This window comes from Peromyscus maniculatus, chromosome 14 (assembly GCF_049852395.1).
Source record: "Peromyscus maniculatus bairdii isolate BWxNUB_F1_BW_parent chromosome 14, HU_Pman_BW_mat_3.1, whole genome shotgun sequence".
NCBI lineage: Eukaryota > Metazoa > Chordata > Mammalia > Rodentia > Cricetidae > Peromyscus > Peromyscus maniculatus.
Genome location: NC_134865.1, coordinates 47,991,630 through 48,012,167, shown reverse-complemented (window position 1 = coordinate 48,012,167; position 20,538 = coordinate 47,991,630). Strand labels below are relative to the sequence as shown.

Below are 20,538 nucleotides of genomic sequence, written 5' to 3'. Positions count from 1 at the left end.
CAAAGTTTTCTGTGACCCCCTCTGCTTCTTCCTCCTCTTGGACTGATGGCTGATAGGCCGAAATGGAAAGAGGACCCCCACATACCACGACAGTGGGTAGCCCCAGCTCCAGGTGATTCAACACCTTCTGCTGGACAACACAGGCATCTGTGCACATGTATACACATGTACACATGATTTTTTAAAATCATAAACATATGCTAAGCATGGTGATACTCAACTTTAATCTCCGAATTTGGGAGGCAGAGGAAGGCAGAGAGCTGTGAGTTCAAGGCCAGGCTAGTCTCCATACTGAGCTCTAGGACAGCCAGGGCTACATATAGACCCTATCTCAAAAAGGGGGAAAATTATGATATATGATATTTTGGTTGTCTTCTGACAAATACAGCTTGCCTGGAGATCAGAGGGTGGAGCTAGCCACTAGTTAACCATAGAGACTAGGCAGTGGTGGCTCACACCTTTAATCCCAGCACTTGGGAGGAGGAAGCAGGAAGATCAGAAGTTCAAGGACAGCCTGGGCTATATGAGATTGAATCATTATAAAAGAAAAACAGAGCCAGGTGGAGGTACATGTCTTTAGTCCCAGCACTAGAGAGGTGGAGACGGGATCTGGGCCATTCAGTCTGAGGATTCCTAGAGACAGGATCTCCCTGTTTCAGTCTGAGATGTTGTAGAGGTAAGAAGTCTCTAAGTGGCCGCTGCTCTGCTTCTCTGATCTTTCAGCTTTCACCCTGGATATCTGTCTGACTCTGGGTTTTTATTGTTGAGACTAATTAGGATCACACTTCAAAAATGTTTTTAAAAGCAAGGAGAGTCATCTTTGTAATCCCATAATGCCTGTACTTCCAACACCTGTAGTGCTGAGACAAGCAGCATGTGAAGACTCCCATAAGCCACAAGCCACGTGGCAAGGTATAGATTTATGGAAATGGATGAATTTAAGCTATAAGAACAGTTAGCAAGAAGCCTGCCACGGCCATACAGTTTGTATGCAATATAAGTCTCTGTGTTTACTTGGTTGGGTCTGAGCGGCTGTGGGACTGGCGGGTGACAGAGATTTTTCCTGACTGTGGGCAAGGCAGGAAAACTCTAGCTACACAATACCACCACATTTCCCCTCTTTTGTCTAAAATTAAAAAAAGCTTATAACTAATACAAGAAAAATTATATCCAGTAAGTATATACAATATACACAGTCAAGATTACATTAACGATGTCTAGTCCATTAACATTTGACAGATTCAGATAAAAACTCCAATATATATATATATATATATATATATATATATATATATATATATATATATATATATATATATATATATATATAATGTCCAGTCCAGTAACATCTGATAAACTCAGACCAAAAAAATTTTATTACTTATCCTTTTTAAAAGTAGATTCCAGCGGGGCGGTGGTGGCACACGCCTTTAATCCCAGCACTTGGGAGGCAGAGCCAGGAGGATCTTTGTGAGTTCGAGGCTGGCCTGGTTTACGGTGAGAGATCCAGGACAGGCTCCAAAGCTACACAGAGAAACCTTGTCTCAAAAAACCAAAAAAAAAAAAAAAAAAAGTAGATTCCATAACCTCCCTTTTTATCTTATCATATCCACGTATAACTGTAGAAGGGTACCTGGTGGCACCTGGGCGACCGAGGCCGGCTGCTGCTGCTACAGTGGAAACTAACAGACTTGATGGTCTAATTCTTGGAGATCAGAATGTTAGGTCTCCACCCGAGGCCTAAGTCAGGGTCAGACCACATGTCCTGGAACTTTCTCTGGCCTCAAATTCACAGATCCAGGTGTGAGTCATTCCATTGTTTTGACCAGGAGGAAACAGCTTTCCCTTAATGGGTTTCTACAAGAGCACCAGTAGCCATTCTCCATGGCCTCCAAGACTACCATAGCATCTCCCTTTCAAGAGTTCCTAAAAGGAGATGAGCTGAAATCGAGGAATAAATGTGACGGGTCTCCCCCTTGAAACCCAGAGACCCAACTCCAGAGTTGCTCACTAGAAGGGATTAGTGTCTGTACGGGGAATTTTGGTCATCCCCTCATTCATAGCCCCAGGCTGCTCTTTTAGGACGAGATAAGAAACCAGTGCTTCCTGCTGTACTTCCTGCCTGGAGAATTAAAGATCTTTCTTGCTTTGGGCCAAGGACAAAAATGGACCTGTTCACTCTCAGGGTCCTTGATCTTAAAGTACCTAGTCAGTTCTAACTTCATCACTAGTGCTAAGGAAAACAATGTCTGTTCCTTACTGAGGATTTATGCAAACCAGGCTCTATTCGAAACTGCATGAATTAACTCATTGTATCAAGATAATCCTGGGGGGGGGGGGGGGGCGGGCAGCAGTTTGGCTCCAGAGTCAGGCAAAAAAGAGGCAGATCTTGAGCTGCAGGTGAACTTAAAATGGTAGAACTCTTGCCGCTGGGGTTACTTCCCACAAAACGGGCAGATTTGAATCCATGAAGTCTGATTGTTTGTTTGTTTGTTTGTTTGTTTGTTTGTTTGTTTTTCAAGACAGGGTTTCTCTGTGTAGCTTTGCGCCTTTCCCGGAACCTGTAGCCCAAGTTGGCCTTGAACTCACAGAGATTCACCTGCCTCTGCCTCCCAAGTGCTGGGATTAAAGGAGTGCACCACCACCGCCCAGCAAAGCCTGATTCTTAAGCCTAAATTAACTGTTACTATTATTATTACCCATTTTTTTTCTTTTCTTTTTGGTTTTTTGAGAGAAGGGGTTCCCTCGTGTAGCCCTGGCTGTCCTGGAACTCTTTCAGTAGACCAGGCTGACCTCGAACTCAGAGATCCTCCTGCCTCTGCCTCCAGAGTGCTGCCCTTGGCCCATTATCTTTTTTTTTTTTTTTTTTTTTTTGCATAGTGCTTGATCAAACTCAAAGGCTAGTGCAGGCTGCCTACATCCTCACCCCTAAGCTGTGGTGTTCAGGCAGAGATTTGTGACTAAGGGTAGGGATGGGCAGGATAAAGGAGGTAGGGTCCCTGGGGAGTTTCCTGATGACTAGGATGAGTAATTTGCATAAGACTAGTATCTAGGGACAACTAGCCAAACTAGTGGAAACACATGAACTGTGGGCCAATAGCTGAGGAGCCCCCATGGTACTGGACTAGGCCCTCTGGATAAGTGAGACCATTGCTTAGCTTAAACTGTTTAGGGGGCCCCCAGGCAGTGAGATCGGGACCTGTCCCTAGTGCATGAGCCGGCTTTTTGGAACCTAGTGCTTATGGTGAGACACTTGGTGAGGCCTTGGTGCAGGGAGGAGGGGCTTGGATTGCCTCAACTGAATGTGCCAGGCTCTGCTGACTCCCCATGGGAGACCTTGCCTTGGAGGAGGTGGGAATGGGGGGGGGGGGGGGTTGGGAGGAAGGCTGGGTGGTGGGAGGAGGGAGGACAGAGGAATCTGTGGTTGGTATGTAAAATGTATAGAAAAGCTCTTAATAATAAAAAAAAAAAAAAAAAAAGAAACTCTAGAAGAAGGAACTTCACAAGGAATGTGGCCCTGAGGTGGGGGTGGGGACACTGTGTCTCACACTCTGGCCTTAGTCATATTTGAGAATGAAGGACTGTCATTTTTTAAAAAAAAAGACTAGAATCTACATTCATTTTCCATTGTGTGTGTGGAGGGAAAGGGGGTAGGTGGGTACTGGATTAAAGATTTTGCAGGGGTTGGGGATGGAGAGATGGCTCAGTGGTTAAGAGCACTTGTTGCTTTTGCAGAGGACCAGGGTTCAGTTCCCAGCACTCACACAGTGGCTCACAACTATCTGTAATTCCAGACCCAGGGGATCTAACATCCTCTTCTGACCTCCATAAGCACCAGGTACACCCATGGTGTTCTTACATACATGCAAACAAAACACTCATACACATAAATCTAAAATAATTTTATTTTCAGCTGAGCATGGTGGAATATGCTTTCAATTTTAGCACTTTGGAGGCAGAGGCAGGTGGATCTCTATGAGTTTAAGGCCAGTCTGGTCTACACAGCAAGTTCCAGAAAAGCCAGAACTACATAATGGGACCTTGTCTTAAGTTTTTTTAATAAAAATATTTTATACACATTGAAGTAGATAATTCAGGAAAGCATCAGTGGGATATAAGTTATAAATTCTCAAAATTCGACTAGCTTTGTTTTTTAAGCAGTTATTTATTGTGTACGTATGGGGGGGTATGTATGTCACAGCATTGGTGTGGAGGTCAGAGGACCACTTGCAGAAGTCAGTTCTCTCCTTCTATCAGTTGGGTCTGGGACTGGAACTCGGGTCATCAGGTTTAGCAGCAAGTACCCTTAACCACTGAACCATCTTGGCTGACCTGTTATGACTACTTTTAATCCTCTCAAAGAGCTAAATTAGCCTGCTGTTATACCCATTTTGCTGATGGAGAAACCGAAGTTTTGAGAAGTATACCCCCCAAAGTCAGACAGCAGTGAACTCAAAGGCCCGCAGCGAATTTTAAAACCAGCATGTGAACTCAGATCTGGTAGATCCGCCACCTTCTTTCCCACTTGAAGTTCTGCGGTTGCAAGAAGTCAATAATGGAGATTAACATAGAGAAAAAGTCAGAAAATTGGGGTTGATGGTGCTTGCCTGTGAGCCTAACACTTTTTTTTTTTTTTTCAAGACAGGGTTTTTCTGTGAAGCTTTGCACCTTTCCTGGAACTCACTCTGTTTCCCAGGCTGGCCTCGAACTCACAGAGATCCACCTGCCTCTGCCTCTTGAGTGCTGGGATTAAAGGCATGTGCCACAACCGTCCAGCTAAGAGACTAACACTTTGTAGGAGAATCAAGAACTCAAAGATATCCTTGAGAGTTCAAAACCAGCCACTGTGGGGTAATACAAAGAGATAGATGATGATGATGATGAAGATAGATAGATAGATAGATAGATAGATAGATAGATAGATAGATAGATAGATAGATAGATGATAGATAGATGATGGATGGATAGATGATGGATGGATGGATGGATGGATGGATGGATGGATGGATGGATGGATGGATATAATGGAGGAGTGTAGTTGAAGTTTTCTCTGGTTCTGCCCAGCCCCACGGACCCTGCAGCCACTTATAAAAGAATCACTCAGAAGCTTATATTAATTAAAACCGCTTGGCCATTAGCTTAGGCTTACTACTGACTACCTCATACACTTAAACTCAGCCCATTTCTATTCATCTATATGTTGCCACGTGTTCTGTGGTTTTACCTGTGTGCCGTTACATGATGCCCCCTTGATGAGAGGCTGACATCTACTGACTCAGCCTTCCTGTTCCCAGAATTTTCCTCATCTGTTTACCCCACCTATACTTCCTGCCTGGCTACTGACCAATCAGCTTTTCATTTATCAACCAATCAGAGCAATACATTCACAGCATACAGAACATCCCACAGCAGAGGAGGGAAGGAGAGACTACATAAACTTCGATAAATCTAACAAATTAGCAAGCCATTACCTGTTTACTTTGTTGTGGTGACAGGGGGAGTGTCTCTCATAGCGCATATGTAAAGGTCAGAAGGCAATTTCTCTTCTATTGTGTGGGTTCTGGGACTTGAACTCAGATCATCATTCTTGGCTGCAGTTCCCCAATCCCCTTTACTTTCTGATCCATCTTGCCAGCAGTTCACATTAGCTATTAGAAATTAAATCTATATATATATAATATATATACACACACATATATATACATATATATATATATACATGTATGTACATGTACACATGTATGTACACGTACACATGTGCTCCACTGTGCATGCACATGTAGAAGCCAAAGGTCAATGTTGAATGTCTTCCGTAATCAGTCTCTACACTTAAAAAAGGATTTATTTAGTTTAGTTTATGTATCTGGATGTTTTGCCTGCATATATGTCTATGAACCATGTGTATTCAGTGCCCGAGGAAGCCAGAGTCAGGGAGTGGGATCTCCTGGGTCTGGAATTAACAGAGGATTGAGAGCTTGCAAAAATCTCAGGTGTGAAAAGATGATATTAGAACACAAATATTCTAATATATGGATGGACACACACATACATACAAGCAAAATGTACACATGTACACACATACATATGCATATATGTTTATATGCACATAGAAATGCATGTGTGTGAATGTATATCATTATAAACACTGTATATACCTATGTATGTGACATGTGTGTACATACATGAGTACATATGTGTCCTAGTTAACTTTCTGTTGCTGTGATAAACATCATGACTCAAACCAACATGGGAATAAAAGGGTTTATTTTATCTTAAAACTCCCAGATCATGGGGACTGGAGAGATGGCTCAGAGGTTAAGAGCATTGACTGTTCTTCCAGAGGTCCTAAGTTCAATGCCCAGCAACCACATGGTGGCTCACAGCCATCTGTAGGGAGATCTGGTGCCCTCTTCTGGCCGGCAGCTGAGAATGAAGTATACTGAACACTGTATGTGTCATAAATAAATCTTTAAAACAAACAAACAAAAAACTCCGGATCACTCGCTGTCTTTCATTGAGTGATGTCAGGGCTGGGAACCTGGAGGCAGAGACTGAAGCAGGGGCCATGGAGGAACAATGCTTACTGGCTTGCTTTTCCCGACTTGCTCATCCTGCCTCCTTACACAACCCAGGACCACCCGCCCAGGGATGGCACGGGCCACATTGGTCTGAACTCTTCCACGTCCATCATTAATGAAGTAAATGCCCCACAGACATGCTAATAGGCCAGTCTGCTGGAGGCAGGTCCTCAACTGAGATTCCATCTCTCCAGATGACTCTAGTTTTTATTGTTAACAACTAACCAGCCCAACATGTGCGTATACACATATAAATATGTCTGCATTACCCATATATACTAACTTTTTATCAAAAAAGTAGACACATGCCTTTAAGTCCAATACTCAGGAGGCAGAGGCAAGAAGTTTTCTATGAGTTTGAGAACAACCTGGTCTACAAAGCAAGATCCAGGGCTACATAGAGAGATCTGTTGTTGTTTTTTGTTTTGTTTTTACTCTAGCCCCATGTTCGAACACCAAAATGTTGTTGGTTATTTTTGCTGTTTTGGGGGACCTGCCACCCAGCTCCCAAATAAATCACACACACAGGCTTATTCTTACTTATAAATGCCCAGTCTTAGTTTGGCTTGTTGCTAGCCAGCTTTTCTTTTTTGCTTGGTTTTGTTTGTTTGTTTGTTTTTGTTTGTTTTATTTTTTGAGACAGGGTTTCTCTGTGTAGTTTTGGTGTCTGTCCTGGATCTTGCTCTGTAGACCAGGCAGGCCTCGAACTCACAGAGATCCGCCTAGCTCTACTTCCCTAGTGCTGGGATTAAAGGTGTGCACCACTACTACCTGGCTAGCCAGCTTTTCTTAACTACCTTTTGCCTCTGGGCTTTTTTCTTTTCTTACTTCTGTAACCTCACTTTCACTCCTACTCTGTGACTGGCTGGGTGGCTGGGTGTGGCTGGGTGGCCCCTAGTGTCCTCCTCTCCTTCTTCTCTCTCATTCTTTCTTCTCCTCCTCCCAGATTTCTCCCTCTATTTATTTTCTCTGCATGCCAGCCTCGTCTATCCTTTCTCCTGCCTTGCTATCGACCATTCAGCTCTTTATTAGACCATGTTTAATTCACAGTTAAACAAATGTAACGTAAAAGAATGCAACACATCTTTGCATCACTAAAACAAATGTTCCACAGCATAAACAAATGTAACACATCTTAGAATAATATTCTACAACAGAAATCTTGTCTCAAAAAGGCAAGAAAGAAAAAGAAACAGTACAATTCACTAACATTCCATGTATGGACGGACATCAGTACACACACTTGGCATGTATGTTAGAAATTTATGACTGTGATCAAATAAAATGTCTGACAAATCACTTAAAGGAGGTGACTCATGCTTCGGATTCATGGTCTCTTATGGGGTGAAGCCATGGTGGCGGAAGTAGCCTGCTTGTGCCTTTGGCATCAGGAGCACGAAGCTGCCTGCTCACATCTCAAAAGAACAGGAGAAAAGAGGACAGGAAGTGTGGTCAGGCTACAGACCTTATAGGCCACCCTCCCACCCCACCCTCCACCCAATTCCTCCTGAGACGCTCTACCTTCTAAATGTTTCCAAATGAGCCCTGCCAGCTGGGGCCCAAGTCATTAAGCATATGAGCTATTTTACATCTAAATCATAACATTTTTACCCCTGGTCCCCTGTCTTAGTTAGGGTTTCTATTGCTGTGATGAGGCACTCTGACCACGGCAACTCTTATATAGAAAAACATTTCATTGAGGCTGGTTTACAGTTCATTGGCTTAGTCTATTATTGTCAAGGAGGGAAGTATGGTAGTACACGGGCAGACCTGGTGCTGGAGAGGAGCTGAGAGTTCTACATCTGGATTGTCTGGTGACCTCCATATTTAGGGAGAGATAAGTCTCAATAAACAGGGGCTGGAGAGAAGACTCCGCAGTTAAGAGCACTGGATACTCTTCCAGAGGATCTGGGTTCAATTCCCAGGACATACATGAGGGCTCACAGGCTCATGATGATCTGTATAAACAGTTCCAGGCCAGGATCGGACACCCTGTTTTGGCCCCCTTGGAACTGCACAGATGTGGTGTACACAGACATACATACAGGCAAAATACTCACAGACATATAAATAAAAAAATGGTAGGCAGCCCCTGAAAAACAATACTCAAGATTGACCTCTGGCCTCTACATGCACAGACATGCACTAAAGATAAAACAAATTTAAAAATACAGTCTTTTCTGAGACTCATTGAAATTTCTTATCTAAAAGCCTATGTAAATTTTAAAGAAGAAAGGAAAACAAGGTACATACTTCCAACACACAATGGCATAGAATAAATATCACCATTCCAAAAGGGAGGATCATGAGATTTGCAAAGAAAGATCAGCCTAAAACCAGACCAATTCCACTAAGGCACACACCAAACCCCAGAGCCACATTCAGCATGTAAGGTTCTTAGTGGCTTCATCTGGGCTCCCACGGGCTTGAGCATCCTTGCTGCCTGCAACACGAGGCCTCTCCCAGAAGCTGGCTCCGCACGGTGCCTGTGGCTTGTCCTCGGCAAACGCCCCATGTTTCTGGCATCTCCAAAATCCTGGCGTATTCACTGCAACTAGGTTTCAGCTTCGTAGCTTTGTGCACACACAGCTCACTCAGAAACTCCTGTAGAGAATCTGACCCTCCTGCATGCTCTCTGACTTCGGCAGTTCTCTGCAAAGTCAGTGTAAGTCCCTCTTCCTCCTGCATGTCTCCAAAACCAGTCAAGTACCATGTGGGGGATGGACAATTTGGCTGCCATCTGGAGGTGGATCCTGGTTCCCTTGGACCACAGCTATGGTGGCCTCTGTGTACCTAGCTTCTAGGTGCTTAGCTGAACATTTGAGGGGTGGAGGGGGCCCCATAGGAGGCCTTGTTCTCTGCCCCAGAGGCTGTCTATATTCAAGTACCTTCTTCGTTGATTTTTAGCCCAGGCTGACCCGGAAGTCACTATGCAGATAAGGCTGACCTTGAACTCCTGATTCTTTTGCCCCTTTTCATCTCCACATACTTCAAGCAGCCCTAGGCACTATTTTTAAATGAGTTTGAATCAACTACTGTGGTTTTCTTCTGACCTTCAGACATGCAGCCTGTGGTATATGTGTGCACTATCATGCTGGAATTTCCAAAAACACACACACACACACACAAACACACAATAATACTGTGAATGAGAATGGTCCCCAGTTGGAACTGTTTGTCATGGATTAGGATATATGACTTGGAGGAAGTGTGTCACTGGGGGAGGGCTTTAAGGGTTCAAAAGCCCATGCCATTCCCAGTTAGCTCTCTGCCTCTCTCTGCTTCCTGCTTATGGATCATGATGTAAGCTCTCAGCTGCTGCTCCAGCGACATGCCCGCCTGCCTGGTGCCATGTGCCATGCTACTCACCATGACAGTCACGGACTAACTTTTAAAGCTGTCAGCCCCATACACTCTTGGTTCTGTAAGTTGCTTTGGTCATGGTATCTCTTAACAGGAATAGAAAAGTAGCTAAGACACACACACACACACACACACACACACACACACACACACACACTAAAAGAAAGATTGGAGCTAGATGTAGTGGTACATGCTTGTGATCCTCACACTTGCAAGGCTGAGTTCAAAAAACCAGCCTTGGATACTGAGTTCCAGTCTAGCCTAGGCTACCTGAGACACTGACTTAAGAAACGATAAACAAGCAAACTAGCAAGCAACAGAGAAGAGGGGTGGGGGTGGAGGGGGAACCTGGAGAGGCCTTTCAGCGGTTAAGAGCATTTCCTGCTCTTGCAGAGGACCCAGGTTCACTTCCCAGCACTCACATGGCAGCTCACAACTCCAGTACCAGGGCATCCGACACCGTCTTCTGGCCTTCACTGGGCACTTTCTTCATACATGTGGAGCACATGGATGTAGGCAAACACTCATACATCTGTAAAAATAAATCTTTAAAAACGGGAGAAAGTCTGCAGAAACGGCTCCATTGGTAGAGGGCTCCCACAAACCCCTAGGTTCCTTCTATTCCCAGCATCATACAGAACTAAGTGTGTTAATCCACACCTGGGATATCAGTACTTGGAAAATGGAGACAAGAAGGTAAAGCTAGGCCTGGCGTGATGGGGCACACCTTTAGTCCCAGCACTCGGGAGGCAGAGGCAGGTGGATCTCTGTGAGTTTGAGGCCCAGCCTGGTCTACACAGTGAGTTCCAGGACAGCTAGGGCTGTTACACGGAGAAACCCTGTCTCAGAAAAAAAAAAAAAAAAAAAAAAAAAAAGTAAAGCTACTAGCTACATAACAAGTTTAAGGCCAGCCTGGGCTACATGAGACCCTGCCTCAGAAATATCAAAATGCCTTTTCAAACATGATTTAGTATTTATACATGGGGAAATACTGACTTTGTGATAGAAAATTCTGGTGGGCCCCCGCCTTCAGCTAATAATTATCTTGAACATTAGTCACAGCAGGACAATCAGATAAGGGTTCCTCTTGTCATAACACTCCAGGAATGGTGTAGGGTTGCCTAAACACAAAAGCCTAATCTAATGATGACAAAATCTCAGCCAAAACCCAAACTGAATGGCATTCTACAAAATACCTGACCATGCTTTCCTGCCAGATGCAAAGTGACTGCGGACCTTTCACAGCCAAGCACAATACCCACCTCTGAGTTGGATGGTGGACAAGGAACATGAAGGAACTGTGAAGGACACTGTGTGACAGTTTCTGAAACTTAAGTAGACTTTGGATTAGATATTAAAGGATTAGTGTTAAAAAAAAAAAAAAAAAAAAACTACTATTGCCAGGCAGTGGTGGCGCACGCCTTTAATCCCAGCACTTGGGAGGCAGAGGCAGGTGGATCTCTGTGAGTTTGAGGCCAGCCTGGTCTACAAAGCGAGTTCTAGGAAAGGTGCAAAGCTACACAGAGAAACCCTGTCTCGAAAAATGGAAAAAAAATAAAAGAAAAAAACTTTTATTTACATTGTTAATGTTCTGATCCCACCTCTTTGCGCCATCCTGTGTACTGACATAAAGTCTTTTTTTAAAAGATTTATTTATGTATGTATGTATGTATGTATGTATGTATACAGTGTTCTGCCTGCATGTTTGCCTGCAGGTCAGAAGAGGGCACCAGATCTCATTGTAGATGGTTGTGAGCCACCATGTGGTTGCTGGGAATTGAACTCAGGACCTCTGGAAGAGCAGTCAGTGCTCTTAACCTCTGAGCCAACTCTCCAGTCCAAGTCTTTTTTTTTTTTTTTTTTTTTTCAGGAAAAACTCTGCCCATTTCTCTCTCTCCTGTTCCGTTTCACTCACATGAGGTGTGCACCCCTTGACATCCCCTTTCTCTCTCTCTCTCTCTCTCTCTCTCTCTCTCTCCCTCTTTCTGTCTCTCTGCCTCATTATCTGTCTGTTATAATAAACTCTCTACATGGATGCATCCTTCTGTGTTATGTATCACTGGCTACCGCCGCCACTGCCACCGCCATGCCCTGCACGGCTTGCATCTGCCCAGCATGTTTCCCTGCACATGCGGGATACCCTCGGGGTCCCCTCCACATAATAATAATTCATAACATTGGCACCCAGCATTGCTAGGCAATCCCACTGCTTTCCCCTGCCCACCAGCAGTCTTGAGGAGATTTTGGGACACTATACTTATGTATAACATTAAAGGTCCAGCTTTAATATTATACTCTCCCAGGGGCCCAGTAGGGACGCTACCATCAGCATGGGAACGAATTCAGATGCACAAAGCTCTCTGGTCCAATTCGTTTGGTCGTCTGCCACCATTATTCAGCCACCAGTTCAGCTCTCTCAGCTCAACTCCCTCAGTTCCACTCTCTCAATTCAATCCTCTCCTCCTTCTCGCGGGACTGGTCTCTATTCTTTCCCCAGCAGCAACACCTCATGTTTAGTATACAACACAAGAACGCAAGGTCCCCACCAGAAGCTTCCTGGCAACTTTATTTGCACCCCAAAAGGGGAGAGACAAGGGTGGAGTCAGATAGCATAGGAATAAACCCGAAAAGGAATTTGTGTGATAGAAATATATCCTTACTGTGGTTAGGTGAAATCATTAGGGGTCTATCATAAATGTGTTCAACTACAAGCTTATGGTGATAGGATAGGGAAAATCTGTAGGTCACTAAAAGTTAAAACCGTCACTGTTTTCCTCTGCTGCCAGTTTCCTGACGGGGGTGGGGGTGGGGGGGCGGGGGTGGGGGGGCGGAGGTGGGGGGAGGGGGCGTGGATAGTGATAGCTAGTCAATCTGCATCACAGCTTGGAGCGCCTGGTGAGAGGAAACCCCTTTGATCTAAGAAGTTGCTCTGGCACCTTCTGATTGGTTTAATAAAGAGCTGACCGGACAATAGCTAGGCAGGAGAGGATAGGCCGGACTACCCAGCAGAGATAGAAACTCTTGGAAAAAGAGAGGTGGAATTTGCTGGCCAGATATGGAAAAAAAAATGGGACATACTGTACTGAGGAGAAGTAACAAGCCACATGACAGAATGTAGATGAATACAAATGGGTTAATTTAAGTTATAAGAGCTAGTGTGGGGCTGGAGAGATGGCTCGGGGGTTAAGAGTGCTGATTCTTCTTCCAGAGGACCTGAGTTCAATTCCCAGCACCTACACAGCAGCTCACACATGTCTATAACTCAAGTTTCAGGGGATCCCCAAACTCATGGCAAAAACACAAAAGCATATTAAAATAAAATTTATAGCTGGGCGGTGGTGGCGCACGCCTTTAATCCCAGCACTCAAGAGGCAGAGCCAGGAGGATCTCTGTGAGTTCTAGGCCAGCCTGGGCTCCAAGTGAGCTTCAGGAAAGGCACAAAGCTACGCAGAGAAACCCTGTCTCGAAAAACCAAAATATATATGTGTGTGTGTGTGTGTGTGTGTGTGTGTGTGTGTGTATAAAAGAGCTAGTGTGAACAAGCCTAAGCTAAGGCCCAGCTTTTGTAATTTAAAAAAAAAAAAAAAGTTGCTCTGGGCGGTGAGAAAGAGAAGACCTGACCTGAACCTGAACCTGATTTGCACAAGAAACAAAGCTATGCATCTAGGGGACAGGCACTTGGTCTGGGAGACAGATTGTCTCTGAAAGGACGGTTTACCTTAGTGAGGGTGGGGCTACAAGTGTCTAGCAGGTGGTCTGGTAGCTATCTGTTCCTCACTTGTCTTTCAAGGGTTTGTTTGGGGTTGACCCTATCTTAGAAGTAGCTTTGGGAGGATATTTGCAAAAGACAGATAACCAAAACAAATACTAAAAAGGAGCCAGCCGGGAGCTCAGAGGCAGAAGGTTCTGTCTACGTGACTTTATCCAAGTACTTTGAAATGGAGGTTCACACACACATACACATTCTAGGAGAATTATGACCACAAGGAATTCATAGCAAGGTACAACTGAATATTAAGCTGTGTAACACCAGGTAGACCTTGCTAAAAGGCTTCCCATTTGACTGACCCTTGGTCTGGTCAAGGTAGAGTTTATATTATACAGTTGGACTTTTCTTCTTTCTCCTTCTTCTTTCCTTCTTTCTCCTCCTCCTCCTCCTCCCCTCCCCTCCCCCTCCCCCCCCTCCTCCTTCTCCTCCTCCTCCAAGACAGGGTTTCTCTGTGTAGCTTTGGTGCCTGTCCTGGAGTTCACTCTGTAGACCGGGCTGGCCTTGAACTCACAGAGATCCGCCTGGCTCTACCTCTTGAGTGCTGGGATTAAAGACCTGCGCCACCACTGCCCGGCTACAACTAGACTTCTATTTCATATTCCTGTGGCTCGCCACACTGTAGCACCCACTATTTTTCCTGATGGAGGACCACGGAAAACTCTTGACCCTATTGGATCGGTAGGATTCTTCCCTTTCCTTTTGGCCATTTTCCCACAACTGAGGATTGGCTCGTCTCTCTTGATCATGGTGCTGGTACCACTTCTCTTTCGGGTTCTAAGCCCCTTGGGCCTATGCCCTCCATGGCCCATGGCCATTGTGACGGCAGTCCATTAGCTATCCTGAGCCGTTTGTTCTCTGGGATGCTGGAGGTCAGTCTCGTTTCACTTGCTCTCTGTTAGGCTTATAGCCCCTTGGCCCGTGCTCCCATGCCACAGCATACGGAGGCAGCCTGTGCCCTTCTACAGCCCATGGCCGCCGTGACAATGGTCCTTTGGACATCTTGCACTATTATACCTCGTTGTGGAGAAATGCGCCTACCCGATCCCAGCCTCTTCCCTGTCGTCCACCCCTCCCACGTTTCTCCAGCCTCAGCTGACCGTTACATCATCGCCCGACACATGTACAATTGCCCCTCCGGCAGCCCATGGACTGGCTGCACAAATAATTGGTTACTTTGAAAGACCCCCGCTCCATTATGAGGATATGGGGCGTTGGGCCGATGTTATGCCCCCCCCAATAACTTGGCCTTAGAAACGCCATTCTGCAGGAATCAGAAAAACAGGAGTTCACAGCCATAGCCAGCTACCCGGCCTTGACAGAGATAGCTATGGCCAGCCTTGAGAGAGATAACTGTGGTCAGCAGCCTTGGGAGTAAGACAGTTGATATTTTATGGCTGGCCCCCTGGCCTTGAGGAATAAGCAGCTGGCCTGGACAAGGCCAAATCAGCCACACACATATGACCCCAAGTTCACCCTGGCCTTCTTTGAAACAACCAATAGGGACCCTGTAACTATGCTTCTCGCTTCTGTAACCGCGCCTCTGCCCCTGGGATCCCATAAAAGTCCCCCTTGCCCTAGGAAGGCGCGCAAGTCCTCCAAGAGACTTCGCCCCAGGTACCTGGTCTAAATAAACCCTCTTGCTTTTGCATCTGATCTGTGGTTTCGGTGTGTTCCTTGGGTTTGGGGTCTCTCCCGGAGAAAGATCTCAGCCGGGGGTCTTTCATTTGGTGGCCCGTACGGGGATTGAGACCCCTCCCTGGGACCACCGACCCACCATCAGGAGGTAAGCCGGCCGGCCTTGATTTATGTCATCCCTGTCCAGTCTGAGGGTTGTCTGTTTGTCTGAGTGTTAAATGTTGTTTGTTTGTCTCCGCGCCTGCGTCTGATAATCTGTCTGTGTCAGTGGATCTGAAAGGGGGGACCGACGGGTCTGGACTTCGCCGCTGAACCCTAGGAGACGTCCTAGGGAAATCTGAAACCCTGGAAGGGAGTTCCACGGGAATCTGTAGTGCCCTCTGAGGCACGATCTGTAGTGCCCTCTGTGGCACGGTCTGAAGACCCCTCCGGGGGCACGGTTTAAAGACCCCTCCGGGGGCACGGTTTTTCTGGTTTTGCTTTCGGTTTGGAACCGAAGCCGCGCAGCGCGTGTCAGTGTTATTTGTATTGGTCTGTCGTTTTTTGTTTTCTGTTTAACCGTTCTCCTCTTAAAAACAGCCATAGGACAGACTGTCATCACCCCCTTGAGCCTCATGCTTAAACACTGGTCAGACGTAAAGAAAGACACGAGCCAACAACAAAGGAGTCGTAATCAAGAAAAAAAAAAAAAAAATAGATCACTCTTTGCGAGGCCGATTGGGTTAAAATGGATGTAGGATGGCCTCGTCAGGAAACCTTTAACCTCAGTCTTATTTCACAGGTGGAGAAAAAAGTTTTTGCTTCCAGTCCCCATGGCCACCCGGACCAGGTCCCATACATTGCCATATGGAGACTCCTGACAACAGAACCTCCCCCATGGGTTAAGCCGTTTCTCTTCCCCTCAGCCCCCCGGCGGCAGCAGCGCTCGCCGAATCCCGGGGCCGAGGAAGCCAGATCGGCGGATCCCTCCCACTCCCTGTTCCTCCCTAACCCCACACCAGCGAGTCTTTTCCTCTCCCCGCGGGCCGCTGCTCCGGCGCAGGCGGGCGCGCGGGCAGGCTTGCAGGCGGGTGCGGGAAAAGGAAACGCGCAGGCAGGGCTGCCGGGAAGCTAGGGCGCCGGGACGCCCCCTGCCCAGTCCCCGCAGGCCGTCAGCGGTGATGGCGGTGGCGGCGGCGGGTGCTGGAGCTCCCCGCGCCTCCTCCCGTCCGCGCGGCCGCGGCGCGGTCGCGGGGGTCCGGGACGGCGCTGGGGGGGGCTCCCCTCACTCCCCGCTCTCCCCGGCTGTCCATGTCTCCCGTGCGGGCGGAGGAGTCCGCCCCGCCGGGCCGTGGTTTTCCGCGTGGCGCCTAACAGCGGACTTGGAGCTGGTGCAGACCAGGGGAATCTGATCGCGGAGGCCCGGGGCGGCGCGGACATGGGCACCAAGCAGAGTGGCCCCGCCGCCAACGGCCGCACCCGCGCCTACTCGGGCTCGGACCTGCCCTCCGGCGGCGCGCGCGCGCGCGCGGCGGCCCCCGGCGCGGCTGGCCGGGACCCGGGCGGCGGAGGCCCGCGGCGACACAGGCGGGGCCAGGGGCGGGGCCGGCGACCAGCCGGACCCGGGCGGCGGGGAGCCAGCTGCGGCGCAGGCGGACACGGGATGTGGCAGGGGCACGCAGGCGGGGCCGGGGATGGGGTCGGCGAGGGACCGCCCCCTGGCCGGCGACCCGCAGCGATGTGCCACGACCGGCTCCGGCCCAATATGGGGAAGGTGACTAGGGGGCGGCGTCACCCATGGACGCCGAGTCACCCCGCCCCGAGTGTTACAACCCCCCCGACAGCGCCGGAGGGACCGGCGGCTCCTGCAGCGGCCCCCAAACAGCGGAGGATGAGTTCCTGCTTCCTCCCCAATTGCCGGTCGCCTACGAGAAAGGCGGGACAAAGCAGCGAAGGTAGGGAACACCTACATCTCTGGCCAGTTGCTCTTAGCGGGTCTCCAGGGGCTCTAACCCCCTACCGATTGGGCTCAGGTTACCAGAAAGAGACGCCGGCAGCGCGTTTTTAAAAAAAGAACTTAGAGAGACACGGAGGGAGAGGAAAAACAAACAAAAAAGTCCTGGCCACTGTAATGTCTCAGGGACAGGTCAGAGAGGGAGTTAGGAAGTTAGGACGGGAGATCAAAAAAAGAACACTGCTTGACAAAGACAAAGTGCTTACTGTAAACAGAGAGGACATTGGGCTCGTGACTGATCAAAAAAAGCCTCAAGGGTCTCGGAGACCTAAGCCAAGGGTCCTCAATCTGGAGGATTGGGGAGGTCAAGGCCAGGAGACCCCCTCCCCCCGACCTAGGATAACTCTCAAGATTAGGGGGCAGCCAGTGACCTTCCTAATGGACACCGGGGCTCAACATTCAGTCCTGACCCATACCGGAGGCTCTCTCAATGACCGCACAGCTTTGGTCCAGGGGGCCACAGGTAACAGGAGGTATCAAAGGACCACCGAAAAAAAAAAAAAAAAAAAAAAAAAGGTTCAGCTGACATCTGGACAGGACCCAAAGGGAGCCCCCTACAAGTCCTAGCCCTTTAAACTGTTCGTGGACGAGAACTCAGGCTTTGCAAAAGAAATGTTGATACAGAGACTGGGGCCATGAAAGCCCGGTAGCTGCAGGATGGCCCGCCCCCCTGTCTACATGTGGTAGCCATTGCTGTTTTGCTCAAGGATGCAGGGAAACTGACTTTGGGACAGCCATTAACTGTGTTATCCTCCCATGCGGTAAAAGCTCTGGTCCAGCAGCCCTCAGATCGAATGGTGTGCAGACCAGTTGTCTCCCTCAACCCCGCAACCCTGCTGCCTGGTTCATGGATGGGAACAGCTTCCTCCAAGAAAGAGAACGGAGGACTGGAGCAGCCGTCACCACCGAATCGGAGATAGTTTGGACCTCACCACTGCCACCTGGAACATCGGCCCAAAAGGCAGAGCTGATCGCGCTGACCCAGGCCCTCCGGATGGCGGAAGCCCGGAGGACCAGGAACTAACAAAGAAAATGGGGGCGAAATAAAGCCCCGAGCGACACGCTTACATCATAGATGGACAGAGGCCTTGCCTACCAAGAAAAAAAGACCACTAACGTGGTAACCAAAAAACTCCTAGATGACATCTTTCCCAGGTATGGAATACCCCAGATATTGGGGTCAGACAATGGGCCCGCCTTCGTCTCCCAGGTAAGTCAGGAGGTGGCCAGGCTACGGGGGGGATCGATTGGAAACTTCATTGTGCATACAGCCCCCAGAGCTCAGGACAGGTAGAACGTACAAATAAAACCATTAAGGAGACTTTAACCAAATTAACGCTTGCAACTGGCACTAGAGATTGGGTGCTCCTACTCCCCCTAGCCCTTTACCGAGCCCGGAACACTCCTGGGCCTCATGGCCTAACCCCGTTCGAGATCATGTATGGGGCTCCCCCACCAATTGTAAATTTCCTTTACTCTGATATCTCCTCTTTTGCCACTAGCCCTCCAATTGATGCAAAAGACGGTGCAAAAACCCCTGCCTGCCGGGAGCAACTGAACCGCCCGGTGATGCCTCACCCATTCAAGATTGGGGACTCTGTCTAGGTCCGACGCCATCAATCCAGGAACCTAGAGCCGAGGTTGACGGGACAGCGGCTTGGGTCCACACGTCACATGTAAAGACTGCCAAGGAACCCGACGAAGCTGAGGGCACCGAGACATCTAGTTCAACGCTCTCCAAACCCACTAAAGATAAGACTCACCCGGGGGTCCCCTTGATCCCCCTAATAGTCCTCCTGACATAAGGAGGGACATCACCAGAGAGCCTGTTTCCCTGACGCTGGCCCTGTTACTGGAAAAAAATTACCATAAACAAAATAGCTGCTGGGGTAGATACAGGGACTGCAGCCCTTATGGAGACCGGCCAATTCAGACAGCTCCAAGTAGCCATGCTCAACAAAAATGATTTAAAAGATAGTTCCAAAGGTCACCGTGGTTTATGACCCTTGTCTCCACCATTATGGGCCCCCTAATCGTCCTCCTGCTCATTTTATTGTTTGGGTCATACATCCTCAACAGATTGGTGCAATTCATCAAGGATAAGGTTTCTGTTGCCCAGGCTTTGATCCTAACCAAACAATATCAGAGGCTCAGACAGTCAGAGATAGAGCTAACCCCTTATTCTCCATCCTAAAATGAAAGATTTCATTTGGTACAAAAGAAAATGGGGGAATGAAAGACCCCCGCTCCATTATGAGGATATGGGGCGTTGGGCCGATGTTATGCCCCCCCCAATAACTTGGCCTTAGAAACGCCATTCTGCAGGAATCAGAAAAACAGGAGTTCACAGCCATAGCCAGCTACCCGGCCTTGACAGAGATAGCTATGGCCAGCCTTGAGAGAGATAACTGTGGTCAGCAGCCTTGGGAGTAAGACAGTTGATATTTTATGGCTGGCCCCCTGGCCTTGAGGAATAAGCAGCTGGCCTGGACAAGGCCAAATCAGCCACACACATATGACCCCAAGTTCACCCTGGCCTTCTTTGAAACAACCAATAGGGACCCTGTAACTATGCTTCTCGCTTCTGTAACCGCGCCTCTGCCCCTGGGATCCCATAAAAGTCCCCCTTGCCCTAGGAAGGCGCGCAAGTCCTCCAAGAGACTTCGCCCCAGGTACCTGGTCTAAATAAACCCTCTTGCTTTTGCATCTGATCTGTGGTTTCGGTGTGTTCCTTGGGTTTGGGGTCTCTCCCGGAGAAAGATCTCAGCCGGGGGTCTTTCAACTTGACTGTATTTCTGTCCCCGCTGCCACCTCACGGGCCAAGCCGTGCAGAGTCAGGCCTCCCCAACAGACCAGCTTTTCCCTGCCCTGCAACCAGAGCTCCATCGACTGCTTGGAGCCCTGCCCCGCCCTCCTCCAGCAGCCTGCCTTTCCTCCGCTGCTGCCCCTACCAGGGCTTGAGAGATGGCCACGTTAACTTGTTTCTACCTAACTTAAATGCTGCATTTTGCCTGTTCCTTATCTGTTCAGTTTGCCTTGACAAAAAAAAAAAAAACCCCAAAAAAACTCCCAACATGAACATGTGGTCAGGTGCCATATTTGATAGGGGTGACCACATGATCAGGCAGTGCCATCTTAAATAAGGACAACCACGTGATAGGCCACCATCTTAAGTAAGGGCAGTCACATGGTCTAGCCGC

At 48.1% G+C, this 20,538-nt stretch overlaps 1 protein-coding gene across 1 annotated transcript; it reads left to right on the top strand.

Moving 5' to 3' along the window:
* Positions 1–14,510: 14,510 nt before the first annotated feature.
* LOC143268379 (uncharacterized) lies at positions 14,511–20,049 on the top strand. The gene is made up of 3 exons (XM_076550526.1): positions 14,511–14,579; positions 16,493–17,279; positions 18,841–20,049. Exons 1-3 carry the CDS (start codon positions 14,511–14,513, stop codon positions 18,894–18,896), a joined length of 912 nt encoding a protein of 303 aa, XP_076406641.1. The 3' UTR covers positions 18,897–20,049.
* Positions 20,050–20,538: the final 489 nt, after the last annotated feature.